This window comes from Coturnix japonica, chromosome 17, assembly GCF_054131305.1.
Source record: "Coturnix japonica strain WE chromosome 17, WE-NBRP24, whole genome shotgun sequence".
NCBI lineage: Eukaryota > Metazoa > Chordata > Aves > Galliformes > Phasianidae > Coturnix > Coturnix japonica.
This window is the reverse complement of record NC_140679.1, coordinates 495377-509169: the sequence shown is the minus strand read 5'-3', so window position 1 is coordinate 509169 and position 13793 is coordinate 495377. Positions and strand designations below refer to the sequence as shown.

General features: G+C 60.0%; 1 protein-coding gene across 1 annotated transcript in view; it reads right to left on the bottom strand.

The window, feature by feature from the left end:
* Window positions 1–5147: 5147 nt before the first annotated feature.
* Window positions 5148–13793, bottom strand: part of QPRT (quinolinate phosphoribosyltransferase) — a 72050-nt gene continuing 63404 nt past the window's right edge. Inside the window, exons 5-6 of the mRNA XM_085518220.1 lie at window positions 6965–7030; window positions 5148–5788 (exon numbers count right to left, since the gene is read on the bottom strand). Coding sequence (XP_085374346.1) covers window positions 5163–5788; window positions 6965–7030 — 692 coding nt within the window. The 3' untranslated portion in view covers window positions 5148–5162. The remainder of the gene's footprint in view (window positions 5789–6964; window positions 7031–13793) is intronic.

The following is a 13793-nucleotide window of genomic DNA, read 5'->3' as shown; positions in this document are numbered from 1 at the left end:
CCCCATATAGACCCATAGACACCCCATAGACCCCATAGACTCCATATAGACCCATAGACACCCCATAGAGCCCCATAGAGACCCATAGAGACCCATAGAGCCCCCTAATACCTGCTGTGTGACGAAGCTGCTCCCCATGGTGACCCCGACCCACAGACTCAGCCCCACAGCGACCCATAGAGACCCCATAGAGCCCCATAGAGCCCCATAGAGCCCCATAGACACCCCATAGAGCCTTATAGTGACCCCATAGAACCCCATAGAGTCCCATTGATCCCATAGACACCCCATAGATCCCCCATAGACACCCCATAGTGCCCTATAGAGCCCCATAGACACCCCATAGAACCCCATAGAGCCCCATAGAGTCCATATAGACCCATAGACACCCCATAGAGCCCCATAGACCCCATAGACCCCATAATACCTGCTGTGTGACGAAGCTGCTCCCCATGGTGACCCCGACCCACAGACTCAGCCCCACAGCGACCCATAGAGACCCCATAGAGCCCCATAGAGCCCCATAGAGCCCCATAGACACCCCATAGAGCCTTATAGTGACCCCATAGAACCCCATAGAGTCCCATTGATCCCATAGACACCCCATAGATCCCCCATAGACACCCCATAGTGCCCTATAGAGCCCCATAGACACCCCATAGAACCCCATAGAGCCCCATAGAGTCCATATAGACCCATAGACACCCCATAGAGCCCCATAGACCCCATAGACCCCATAATACCTGCTGTGTGACGAAGCTGCTCCCCATGGTGACCCCGACCCACAGACTCAGCCCCACAGCGACCCATAGAGACCCCATAGAGCCCCATAGAGCCCCATAGTCACCCCATAGAGCCCCATAGACACCCCATAGAGCCCCATAGACACTCTAGAGACCCACAGAGCCCCATAGAACCCCATAGAGACCCCATTGATCCCACAAAGCCCCATAGAGACCCCATCGAACCCCATAGAGCCCCATTGACACCCCATAGAGCCCCATAGACACCCCATAGAGCCCCATAGACCCCATATAGACCCATAGACACCCCATAGAGCCCCATAGACCCCATAGGTACCTGCTGTGTGACGAAGCTGCTCCCCATGGTGACCCCGACCCACAGACTCAGCCCCACAGCGACCCATAGAGACCCCATAGAGCCCCATAGTGCCCCATAGACACCCCATAGAGCCCTATAGACACCCCATAGAGCCCCATAGACACCCCATAGAGCCCCATAGACCCCATAGATACCTGCTGTGTGACGAAGCTGCTCCCCATGGTGACCCCGACCCACAGACTCAGCCCCACAGCGACCCATAGAGACCCCATAGAGCCCCATAGAGCCCCATAGACACCCCATAGAGCCCCACAGACACCCCATAGAGCCCCATCGACCCCATATAGACCCATAGACACCCCATAGGACCCCATAGACCCCATAGGTACCTGCTGTGTGACGAAGCTGCTCCCCATGGTGACCCCGACCCACAGACTCAGCCCCACAGCGACCCATAGAGACCCCATAGAGCCCCATAGTGCCCCATAGACACCCCATAGAGCCCCATAGACACCCCATAGAGCCCCATAGACACCCCATAGACCCCATATAGACCCATAGACACCCCATAGACCCCATAGACCCCCTAATACCTGCTGTGTGACGAAGCTGCTCCCCATGGTGACCCCGACCCACAAACTCAGCCCCACAGCCACCCATAGAGACCCCATAGAGCCCCATAGAGCCCCATAGTCACCCCATAGAGCCCCATAGACACCCCATAGAGCCCCATAGACACTCTATAGAGACCCACAGAGCCCCACAGAACCCCATAGAGACCCCATTGATCCCACAAAGCCCCATAGAGATCCCATATAACCCCATAGAGCCCCATTGACACCCCATAGAGACCCCATAGAGCCCCATAGACACCCCATAGAGCCCCATAGTGCCCCATAGACACCCCATAGAGCCCCATAGACACCCCATAGAGCCCCATAGTGCCCCATAGACACCCCATAGAGCCCCATAGACACCCCATAGAGCCCCATAGACACCCCATAGAGCCCCACAGTGCCCCATAGACACCCCATAGAGCCCCATAGACACCCCATAGAGCCCCATAGTGCCCCATAGACACCCCATAGAGCCCCATAGACACCCCATAGAGACCCATAGACACCCCATAGAGCCCCATAGACTCCATATAGACCCACAGACACCCCATAGAGCCCCATAGAGACCCATAGAGCCCCCTAATACCTGCTGTGTGACGAAGCTGCTCCCCATGGTGACCCCGACCCACAGACTCAGCCCCACAGCGACCCATAGAGACCCCATAGAGCCCCATAGACACCCCATAGAGCCCCATAGACACCCCATAGAGCCCCATAGAGCCCCATAGACACCCCATAGAGCCCCATAGACACCCCATAGAGCCCCATAGACACCCCATAGAGCCCCATAGACACCCCATAGAGCCCCATAGACACCCCATAGAGCCCCATAGAGACCCCATAGAGCCCCATAGAGCCCCACAGAGACCCCATTGAGCCCCACAGAGACCCCATAGACCCCATAGAGACCCATAGAGACCCCATAGACACCCCATAGAGCCCCATAGACCCCATATAGACCCATAGACACCCCATAGACCCCCTAATACCTGCTGTGTGACGAAGCTGCTCCCCATGGTGACCCCGACCCACAGACTCAGCCCCACAGCGACCCATAGAGACCCCATAGAGCCCCATAGACACCCCATAGAGCCCCATAGAGCCCCATAGACACCCCATAGAGCCCCATAGACACCCCATAGAGCCCCATAGACACCCCATAGAGCCCCATAGACACCCCATAGAGCCCCATAGAGACCCCATAGAGCCCCATAGAGCCCCACAGAGACCCCATTGAGCCCCACAGAGACCCCATAGACCCCATAGAGACCCATAGAGACCCCATAGACACCCCATAGAGCCCCATAGACCCCATATAGACCCATAGACACCCCATAGACCCCATAGACCCCATAGGTACCTGCTGTGTGACGAAGCTGCTCCCCATGGTGACCCCGACCCACAGACTCAGCCCCACAGCGACCCATAGAGACCCCATAGAGCCCCATAGAGCCCCATAGACACCCCATAGAGCACCATAGACCCCATAGACACCCCATAGACCCCATAGAGCCCCATAGAGACCCACAGAGACCCCATAGAACCCCATAGACACCCCATAGAGCCGCATAGAGCCCCATAGACACCCCGTAGAGACCCATAGAGACCCCATAGAACCCCACAGAGCCCCATAGACCCCATAGACACCCCATAGAGCCCCATAGACACCCCACAGAGCCCCATAGACACCCCATAGAGCCCCATAGACACCCCATAGAGCCCCATAGACACCCCACAGAACCCCATAGGCCCCATTGCTCCCCATATAACCCCATAGAGACCCCATAGACCCCATAGAGACCCATAGACACCCCATAGACCCCCTAATACCTGCTGTGTGACGAAGCTGCTCCCCATGGTGACCCCGACCCACAGACTCAGCCCCACAGCGACCCATAGAGACCCCATAGAGCCCCATAGACCCCATAGACACCCCATAGAGCCCCATAGACACCCCATAGAGACCTATAGGGACCCACAGAGACCACATAGAACCCCATAGACACCCCATAGAGCCCCATAGAGCCTCATAGAACCCCACAGAGCCCCATAGACCCCCCATAGAGCCCCATAGACACCCCATAGAGCCCCATAGACACCCCATAGACACCCCATAGAGCCCCATAGACACCCCATAGAGCCCATAGACACCCCATAGACCCCATAGACCCCATAGGTACCTGCTGTGTGACGAAGCTGCTCCCCATGGTGACCCCGACCCACAGACTCAGCCCCACAGCGACCCATAGAGACCCCATAGAGCCCCATAGTGCCCCATAGACACCCCATAGAGACCCATAGAGACCCCATAGAGACCCATAGACACCCCATAGAGCCCCATAGACCCCATAGACACCCCATAGACACCCCATAGAGCCCCATAGAGCCCCATAGAGCCCCATAGACACCCCATAGAGACCCATAGAGCCCCATAGAGCCCCATAGACACCCCGTAGAGACCCATAGAGACCCATAGAGACCCCATAGAACCCCACAGAGCCCCATAGACCCCATAGACACCCCATAGAGCCCCATAGACACCCCATAGAGCCCCATAGACACCCCATAGACCCCATAGACCCCATAGAGCCCCATAGACACCCCATAGAGCCCCACAGACACCCCATAGAGCCCCATAGACACCCCATAGAGCCCCACAGACACCCCATAGAGCCCCATAGACACCCCATAGAGCCCCACAGACACCCCATAGACCCCATAGAGCCCCATAGACACCCCATAGAGCCCCATAGAGCCCCATAGACTCCATATAGACCCATAGACACCCCATAGAGCCCCATAGAGCCCCATAGAGCCCCATAGACTCCATATAGACCCATAGACACCCCATAGAGCCCCATAGACACCCCATAGACCCCATAATACCTGCTGTGTGACGAAGCTGCTCCCCATGGTGACCCCGACCCACAGACTCAGCCCCACAGCCAGCAGCCTCTTCCTGTTGTAACGATCACCAAGGAACCCAAAGAGGGGAGCCAGCGCCATGTAGCTCACGATGAACGCTATGGGGCACGACCCACAAGTGAGTCAGACCCATAAGTGGGGGGCCAGACCCATAAGTGTGGGGCTGTGACCCATAAGTGTGGGGCTGGACCCATAAGTGGGACCCATAAGTGTGGGGCTGGACCCATAAGTGGGGGGCAGGACCCATAAGTGAAACCCATAAGTGGGGAGGGGTGGGGCCAGACCCATAAGTGTGGGGCTGGACCCATAAGTGGGGAGCCAGCGCCATGTAGCTCACAATGAACGCTATGGGGCACGACCCACAAGTGAGTCAGACCCATAAGTGTGGGGCTGGACCCATAAGTGTGGGGCCAGACCCGTAAGTGTGGGGCTGGACCCATAAGTGGGGGGCAGGACCCATAAGTGAAACCCATAAGTGGGGAGGGGTGGGGCCAGACCCATAAGTGGGGGGCTGGACCCATAAGTGGGGAGCCAGCGCCATGTAGCTCACAATGAACGCTATGGGGCATGACCCACAAGTGAGTCAGACCCATAAGTGTGGGGCCTGACCCATAAGTGGGGGGCTGGGACCCATAAATGGGGGGCTGGACCCATAAGTGGGGAGCCAGCGCCATGTAGCTCACGATGAACGCTATGGGGCATGACCCACAAGTGAGTCAGACCCATAAGTGTGGGGCCAGACCCATAAGTGGGACCCATAAGTGGGGGTTGGGACCCATAAGTATGGGGCTGGGACCCATAAGTGTGGGGCTGGACCCATAAGTGTGGGGCTGGACCCATAAGTGGGGGGCAGGACCCATAAGTGAAACCCATAAGTGGGGAGGGGTGGGGCCAGACCCATAAGTGTGGGGCTGGACCCATAAGTGGGGAGCCAGCGCCATGTAGCTCACAATGAACGCTATGGGGCACGACCCATAAGTGAGTAAGACCCATAAGTGTGGGGCCTGACCCATAAGTGTGGGGCCAGACCCATAGGTGGGGGGCTGGACCCATAAGTGGGACCCATAAGTGTGGGGCTGGACCCATAAGTGGGGGGCTGGGACCCATAAATGGGGGGCCAGAATCATAAGTGTGGGGCTGGACCCATAAGTGGGGAGCCAGCGCCATGTAGCTCACGATGAACGCTATGGGGCACGACCCACAAGTGAGTCAGACCCATAAGTGTGGGGCAGGACCCATAGATGGGACCCATAAGTGGGGGTTGGGACCCATAAGTGTGGGGCTGGACCCATAAGTGTGGGGCTGGACCCATAAGTGTGGGGCTGGGACCCATAAGTGTGGGGCTGGGACCCATAAGTGTGGGGCTGGACCCATAAGTGTGGGGCTGGGACCCATAAGTGTGGGGTGGGACCCATAAGTGTGGGGCTGGGACCCATAAGTGTGGGGCTGGGACCCATAAGTGTGGGGTGGGACCCATAAGTGTGGGGCTGGGACCCATAAGTGTGGGGCTGGACCCATAAGTGTGGGGCTGGGACCCATAAGTGTGGGGCTGGGACCCATAAGTGTGGGGCTGGGACCCATAAGTGTGGGGCTGGACCCATAAGTGTGGGGCTGGGACCCATAAGTGTGGGGTGGGACCCATAAGTGTGGGGCTGGGACCCATAAGTGTGGGGCTGGGACCCATAAGTGTGGGGTGGGACCCATAAGTGTGGGGCTGGGACCCATAAGTGTGGGGCTGGACCCATAAGTGTGGGGCTGGGACCCATAAGTGTGGGGCTGGGACCCATAAGTGTGGGGCTGGACCCATAAGTGTGGGGCTGGGACCCATAAGTGTGGGGCTGGGACCCATAAGTGTGGGGCTGGACCCATAAGTGTGGGGCTGGGACCCATAAGTGTGGGGCTGGGACCCATAAGTGTGGGGTGGGACCCATAAGTGTGGGGCTGGGACCCATAAGTGTGGGGCTGGACCCATAAGTGTGGGGCTGGGACCTATAAGTGTGGGGCTGGACCCATAAGTGTGGGGCTGGACCCATAAGTGTGGGGCTGGGACCCATAAGTGTGGGGCTGGACCCATAAGTGTGGGGCTGGACCCATAAGTGTGGGGCTGGGACCCATAAGTGTGGGGCTGGGACCCATAAGTGTGGGGCTGGGACCCATAAGTGTGGGGTTGGGACCCATAAGTGTGGGGCTGGGACCCATAAGTGTGGGGCAGGACCCATAAGTGTGGGGCTGGACCCATAAGTGTGGGGCTGGGACCCATAAGTGTGGGGCTGGACCCATAAGTGTGGGGCTGGACCCATAAGTGTGGGGCTGGACCCATAAGTGTGGGGCTGGACCCATAAGTGTGGGGCAGTTTGTACCTGTTTGCAGGAGGCCGGAGCTGCCGTCCCCGATGCCGAAATAGGCCTCGATGTCGGGGAGAACACCTGGGGGGCAACGACATGTGGGGCGCCCCATAGACACCCCATAGCTGCCCCATAGACACCCCATAGCTGCCCCATAGCGACCCCATAGCTGCCCCATAGATAACCCATAGACACCCCATAGGGTTCCATTGAGTTCCACTGAGATCCATTGAGACCCATAGGGACCTCATAGACACCCCATAGCTGCCCCATAGCGACCCCATAGCTGCCCCATAGCGACCCCATAGGGTTCCATTGAGTTCCACTGAGATCCATTGAGACCCATAGCTGCCCCATAGAGACCCATAGTGACCCATAGTGACCCCATAGCTGCCCCATAGAGACCCATAGTGACCCCATAGCTGCCCCATAGAGACCCCATAGCTGCCCCATAGAGACCCCATAGCCGCCCCATAGACACCCCATAGCGTTCCATTGAGTTCCATTGAGACCCATAGGGACCCCTTAGTGACCCCATAGCTGCCCCATAGAGACCCCATAGGGTTCCACTGAGTTCCACTGAGATCCATTGAGACCCATAGACACCCCATAGCTGCCCCATAGACACCCCATAGCTGCCCCATAGAGATCCCATAGGTGCCCCATAGAGACCCCATAGCTGCCCCATAGATAACCCATAGCGACCCCATAGGGTTCCATTGAGTTCCACTGAGATCCATTGAGACCCATAGCTGCCCCATAGAGACCCATAGTGACCCCATAGCTGCCCCATAGAGACCCCATAGCTGCCCTATAGATACACCATAGCCGCCCCATAGACACCCCATAGCGTTCCATTGAGTTCCATTGAGACCCATAGGGACCCCTTAGTGACCCCATAGACACCCCATAGCTGCCCCATAGCGACCCCATAGGGTTCCATTGAGTTCCACTGAGATCCATTGAGACCCATAGCTGCCCCATAGCTGCCCCATAGAGACCCCATAGCTGCCCCATAGAGACCCCATAGCTGCCCTATAGATACACCATAGCTGCCCTATAGATACACCATAGCCGCCCCATAGACACCCCATAGCGTTCCATTGAGTTCCATTGAGACCCATAGGGACCCCATAGCTGCCCCATAGAGACCCCATAGGGTTCCACTGAGTTCCACTGAGATCCATTGAGACCCATAGACACCCCATAGCTGCCCCATAGACACCCCATAGCTGCCCCATAGACACCCCATAGCTGCCCCATAGACACCCCATAGCTGCCCCATAGATAACCCATAGACACCCCATAGGGTTCCATTGAGTTCCACTGAGATCCATTGAGACCCATTGGGACCCCTTAGAGACCCCATAGCGACCCCATAGCCACCCCATAGCTGCCCCATAGAGACCCCATAGGGTTCCATTGAGTTCCACTGAGATCCATTGAGACCCATAGCTGCCCCATAGAGACCCATAGTGACCCCATAGCTGCCCTATAGATACACCATAGCTGCCCTATAGATACACCATAGCCGCCCCATAGACACCCCATAGCGTTCCATTGAGTTCCATTGAGACCCATAGGGACCCCTTAGTGACCCCATAGCTGCCCCATAGAGACCCATAGTGACCCCATAGCTGCCCCATAGAGACCCCATAGGGTTCCACTGAGTTCCACTGAGATCCATTGAGACCCATAGACACCCCATAGCTGCCCCATAGACACCCCATAGCTGCCCCATAGAGATCCCATAGGTGCCCCATAGACACCCCATAGCTGCCCCATAGATAACCCATAGACACCCCATAGGGTTCCATTGAGATCCACTGAGTTCCACTGAGATCCATTAAGACCCATAGCTGCCCCATAGCCACCCCATAGCGACCCCACAGCTGCCCTATAGACACCCCATAGCTGCCCCATAGAGACCCCATAGCTGCCCCATAGCCCCACAACCACCCCCACTGCCCCACACCTGCCCCACATCCACCCCATAACCACCCCCCCTGCCCCATAACCACCCCACATCCACCCCATATCCACCCCACATCCAACCCCCGCCCCACATCCACCCCATAACCACCCCACATCCACCCCATAACCACCCCACATCCACCCCATAACCACCCCTGCCCCACATCCACCCCATAACCACCCCACACCCACCCCATAACCGCCCCACATCCACCCCATAACCCCATACCCACCCCATAACCACCCCATATCCACCCCACATCCACCCCATATCCGCCCCACATCCACCCCACATCCACCCCCTGCCCCATATCCACCCCATAACCCCATACCCACCCCATAACCACCCCATATCCACCCCATATCCACCCCACATCCACCCCACATCCACCCCCTGCCCCATATCCACCCCACATCCACCCCATAACCACCAACCCCCCTGCCCCATACCCACCCCATATCCACCCCATACCCACCCCATATCCACCCCCTGCCCCATATCCACCCCACATCCACCCCATATCCGCCCCACATCCACCCCATAACCAGCCCATAACCACCCCCACCCTGCCCCACAACCACCCCCTCCCGCCCCATAGCCAACCCATAACCACCAACCCCCCTGCCCCATAACCATCCCCCCTGCCCCATAACCACCCCATAAACCCCCCTGCCCCATAACCACCCCATAACCCCCCTGCCCCATAACCACCCCATAACCCCCCCCTGCCCCATAACCACCCCATAACCCCCCTGCCCCATAACCACCCCATAAACCCCCCTGCCCCATAACCACCCCATAAACCCCCCTGCCCCATAACCACCCCATAACCCCCCCCGCCCCATAACCACCCCATAACCACCCCCTGCCCCATAACCACCCCATAACCCCCCCCCTGCCCCATAACCACCCCATAACCCCCCTGCCCCATAACCACCCCATAAACCCCCCTGCCCCATAACCACCCCATAAACCCCCCTGCCCCATAACCACCCCATAAACCCCCCCCTGCCCCATAACCACCCCATAACCCCCCCCCTGCCCCATAACCACCCCATAACCCCCCCCTGCCCCATAACCACCCCATAAACCCCCCTGCCCCATAACCACCCCATAAACCCCCCCCTGCCCCATAACCACCCCCTGCCCCATAACCACCCCATAACCCCCCCCCTGCCCCATAACCACCCCATAACCACCCCCTGCCCCATAACCCCCCCCCTGCCCCATAACCCCCCCCTGCCCCATAACCACCCCCTGCCCCATAACCCCCCCCTGCCCCATAACCACCCCATAAACCCCCCTGCCCCATAACCACCCCATAACCCCCCCCCTGCCCCATAACCACCCCCCTGCCCCATAACCACCCCCCTGCCCCATAACCACCCCATAAACCCCCTGCCCCATAACCCCCCCATAACCCCCCCCTGCCCCATAACCACCCCATAACCCCCCCCTGCCCCATAACCACCCCATAACCCCCCCGCCCCATAACCACCCCATAAACCCCCCTGCCCCATAACCCCCCCCCTGCCCCATAACCACCCCATAACCCCCCCCCTGCCCCATAACCCCCCCCCCTGCCCCATAACCACCCCATAACCACCCTGCCCCATAACCACCCCATAAACCCCCCTGCCCCATAACCACCCCCTGCCCCATAACCCCCCCCCTGCCCCATAACCACCCCATAACCCCCCCCCTGCCCCATAACCACCCCATAACCCCCCCCGCCCCATAACCACCCCATAACCCCCCTGCCCCATAACCACCCCATAACCCCCCCCCTGCCCCATAACCACCCCATAACCCCCCCCGCCCCATAACCACCCCATAACCCCCCTGCCCCATAACCCCCCCCCTGCCCCATAACCACCCCATAACCCCCCCCCTGCCCCATAACCAACCCCTGCCCCATAACCACCCCCCTGCCCCATAACCACCCCATAACCCCCCCCCCTGCCCCATAACCACCCCATAACCCCCCCCCCTGCCCCATAACCACCCCATAACCCCCCCCTGCCCCATAACCACCCCATAACCCCCCTGCCCCATAACCCCCCCCCTGCCCCATAACCACCCCATAACCCCCCCCCTGCCCCATAACCACCCCATAACCCCCCCCCTGCCCCATAACCACCCCATAACCCCCCCTGCCCCATAACCACCCCCCTGCCCCATAACCACCCCATAACCCCCCCCTGCCCCATAACCACCCCATAACCCCCCCCTGCCCCATAACCACCCCATAAACACCCCTGCCCCATAACCACCCCATAACCCCCCCTGCCCCATAACCACCCCATAACCCCCCCTGCCCCATAACCACCCCCCTGCCCCATAACCACCCCATAACCCCCCCCTGCCCCATAACCACCCCATAACCACCCCCTGCCCCATAACCACCCCATAAACACCCCTGCCCCATAACCACCCCATAAACACCCCTGCCCCATAACCACCCCATAACCCCCCCTGCCCCATAACCACCCCATAACCCCCCCTGCCCCATAACCACCCCATAACCCCCCCCTGCCCCATAACCACCCCATAACCCCCCCCTGCCCCATAACCACCCCATAACCCCCCCCCGCCCCATAACCACCCCATAACCACCCCCTGCCCCATAACCACCCCATAACCCCCCTGCCCCATAACCACCCCATAACCCCCCTGCCCCATAACCACCCCATAACCCCCCTGCCCCATAACCACCCCCCTGCCCCATAACCACCCCCCTGCCCCATAACCACCCCATAACCCCCCCCTGCCCCATAACCACCCCATAACAACCCCATAACCACCCCATAACCACCCCATAACCACCCCATAAACCCCCTGCCCCATAACCACCCCATAACCCCCCTGCCCCATAACCACCCCCTGCCCCATAACCACCCCATAACCCCCCCTCCCGCCCCATAACCACCCCCCTGCCCCATAACCCCCCCCCTGCCCCATAACCACCCCATAACCCCCCCCCTGCCCCATAACCACCCCATAACGCCCCCCCGCCCCATAACCACCCCATAACCCCCCTGCCCCATAACCACCCCCTCCCGCCCCATAGCCACCCCATAACCCCCCCCCCTGCCCCATAACCACCCCATAACCCCCCCCTGCCCCATAACCACCACCCCCCGCCCCATAACCACCCCATAAACCCCCCTGCCCCATAACCACCCCATAACCCCCCCCCTGCCCCATAACCACCCCATAACCCCCCTGCCCCATAACCACCCCATAACCCCCCCCTGCCCCATAACCACCCCATAACCCCCCCGCCCCATAACCACCCCATAAACCCCCCTGCCCCATAACCCCCCCCCTGCCCCATAACCACCCCATAACCCCCCCCCTGCCCCATAACCCCCCCCCCTGCCCCATAACCACCCCATAACCACCCTGCCCCATAACCACCCCATAAACCCCCCTGCCCCATAACCACCCCCTGCCCCATAACCCCCCCCCTGCCCCATAACCACCCCATAACCCCCCCCCTGCCCCATAACCACCCCATAACCCCCCCCGCCCCATAACCACCCCATAACCCCCCTGCCCCATAACCACCCCATAACCCCCCCCCTGCCCCATAACCACCCCATAACCCCCCCCGCCCCATAACCACCCCATAACCCCCCTGCCCCATAACCCCCCCCCTGCCCCATAACCACCCCATAACCCCCCCCCTGCCCCATAACCAACCCCTGCCCCATAACCACCCCCCTGCCCCATAACCACCCCATAACCCCCCCCCCTGCCCCATAACCACCCCATAACCCCCCCCCCTGCCCCATAACCACCCCATAACCCCCCCCTGCCCCATAACCACCCCATAACCCCCCTGCCCCATAACCCCCCCCCTGCCCCATAACCACCCCATAACCACCCCCCCTGCCCCATAACCACCCCCCTGCCCCATAACCACCCCATAACCCCCCCCCTGCCCCATAACCACCCCATAACCCCCCCCCTGCCCCATAACCACCCCATAACCCCCCCTGCCCCATAACCACCCCCCTGCCCCATAACCACCCCATAACCCCCCCCTGCCCCATAACCACCCCATAACCCCCCCCTGCCCCATAACCACCCCATAAACACCCCTGCCCCATAACCACCCCATAACCCCCCCTGCCCCATAACCACCCCATAACCCCCCCTGCCCCATAACCACCCCCCTGCCCCATAACCACCCCATAACCCCCCCCTGCCCCATAACCACCCCATAACCACCCCCTGCCCCATAACCACCCCATAAACACCCCTGCCCCATAACCACCCCATAAACACCCCTGCCCCATAACCACCCCATAACCCCCCCTGCCCCATAACCACCCCATAACCCCCCCTGCCCCATAACCACCCCATAACCCCCCCCTGCCCCATAACCACCCCATAACCCCCCCCTGCCCCATAACCACCCCATAACCCCCCCCCGCCCCATAACCACCCCATAACCACCCCCTGCCCCATAACCACCCCATAACCCCCCTGCCCCATAACCACCCCATAACCCCCCTGCCCCATAACCACCCCATAACCCCCCTGCCCCATAACCACCCCCCTGCCCCATAACCACCCCCCTGCCCCATAACCACCCCATAACCCCCCCCTGCCCCATAACCACCCCATAACAACCCCATAACCACCCCATAACCACCCCATAACCACCCCATAAACCCCCTGCCCCATAACCACCCCATAACCCCCCTGCCCCATAACCACCCCCTGCCCCATAACCACCCCATAACCCCCCCTCCCGCCCCATAACCACCCCCCTGCCCCATAACCCCCCCCCTGCCCCATAACCACCCCATAACCCCCCCCCTGCCCCATAACCACCCCATAACGCCCCCCCGCCCCATA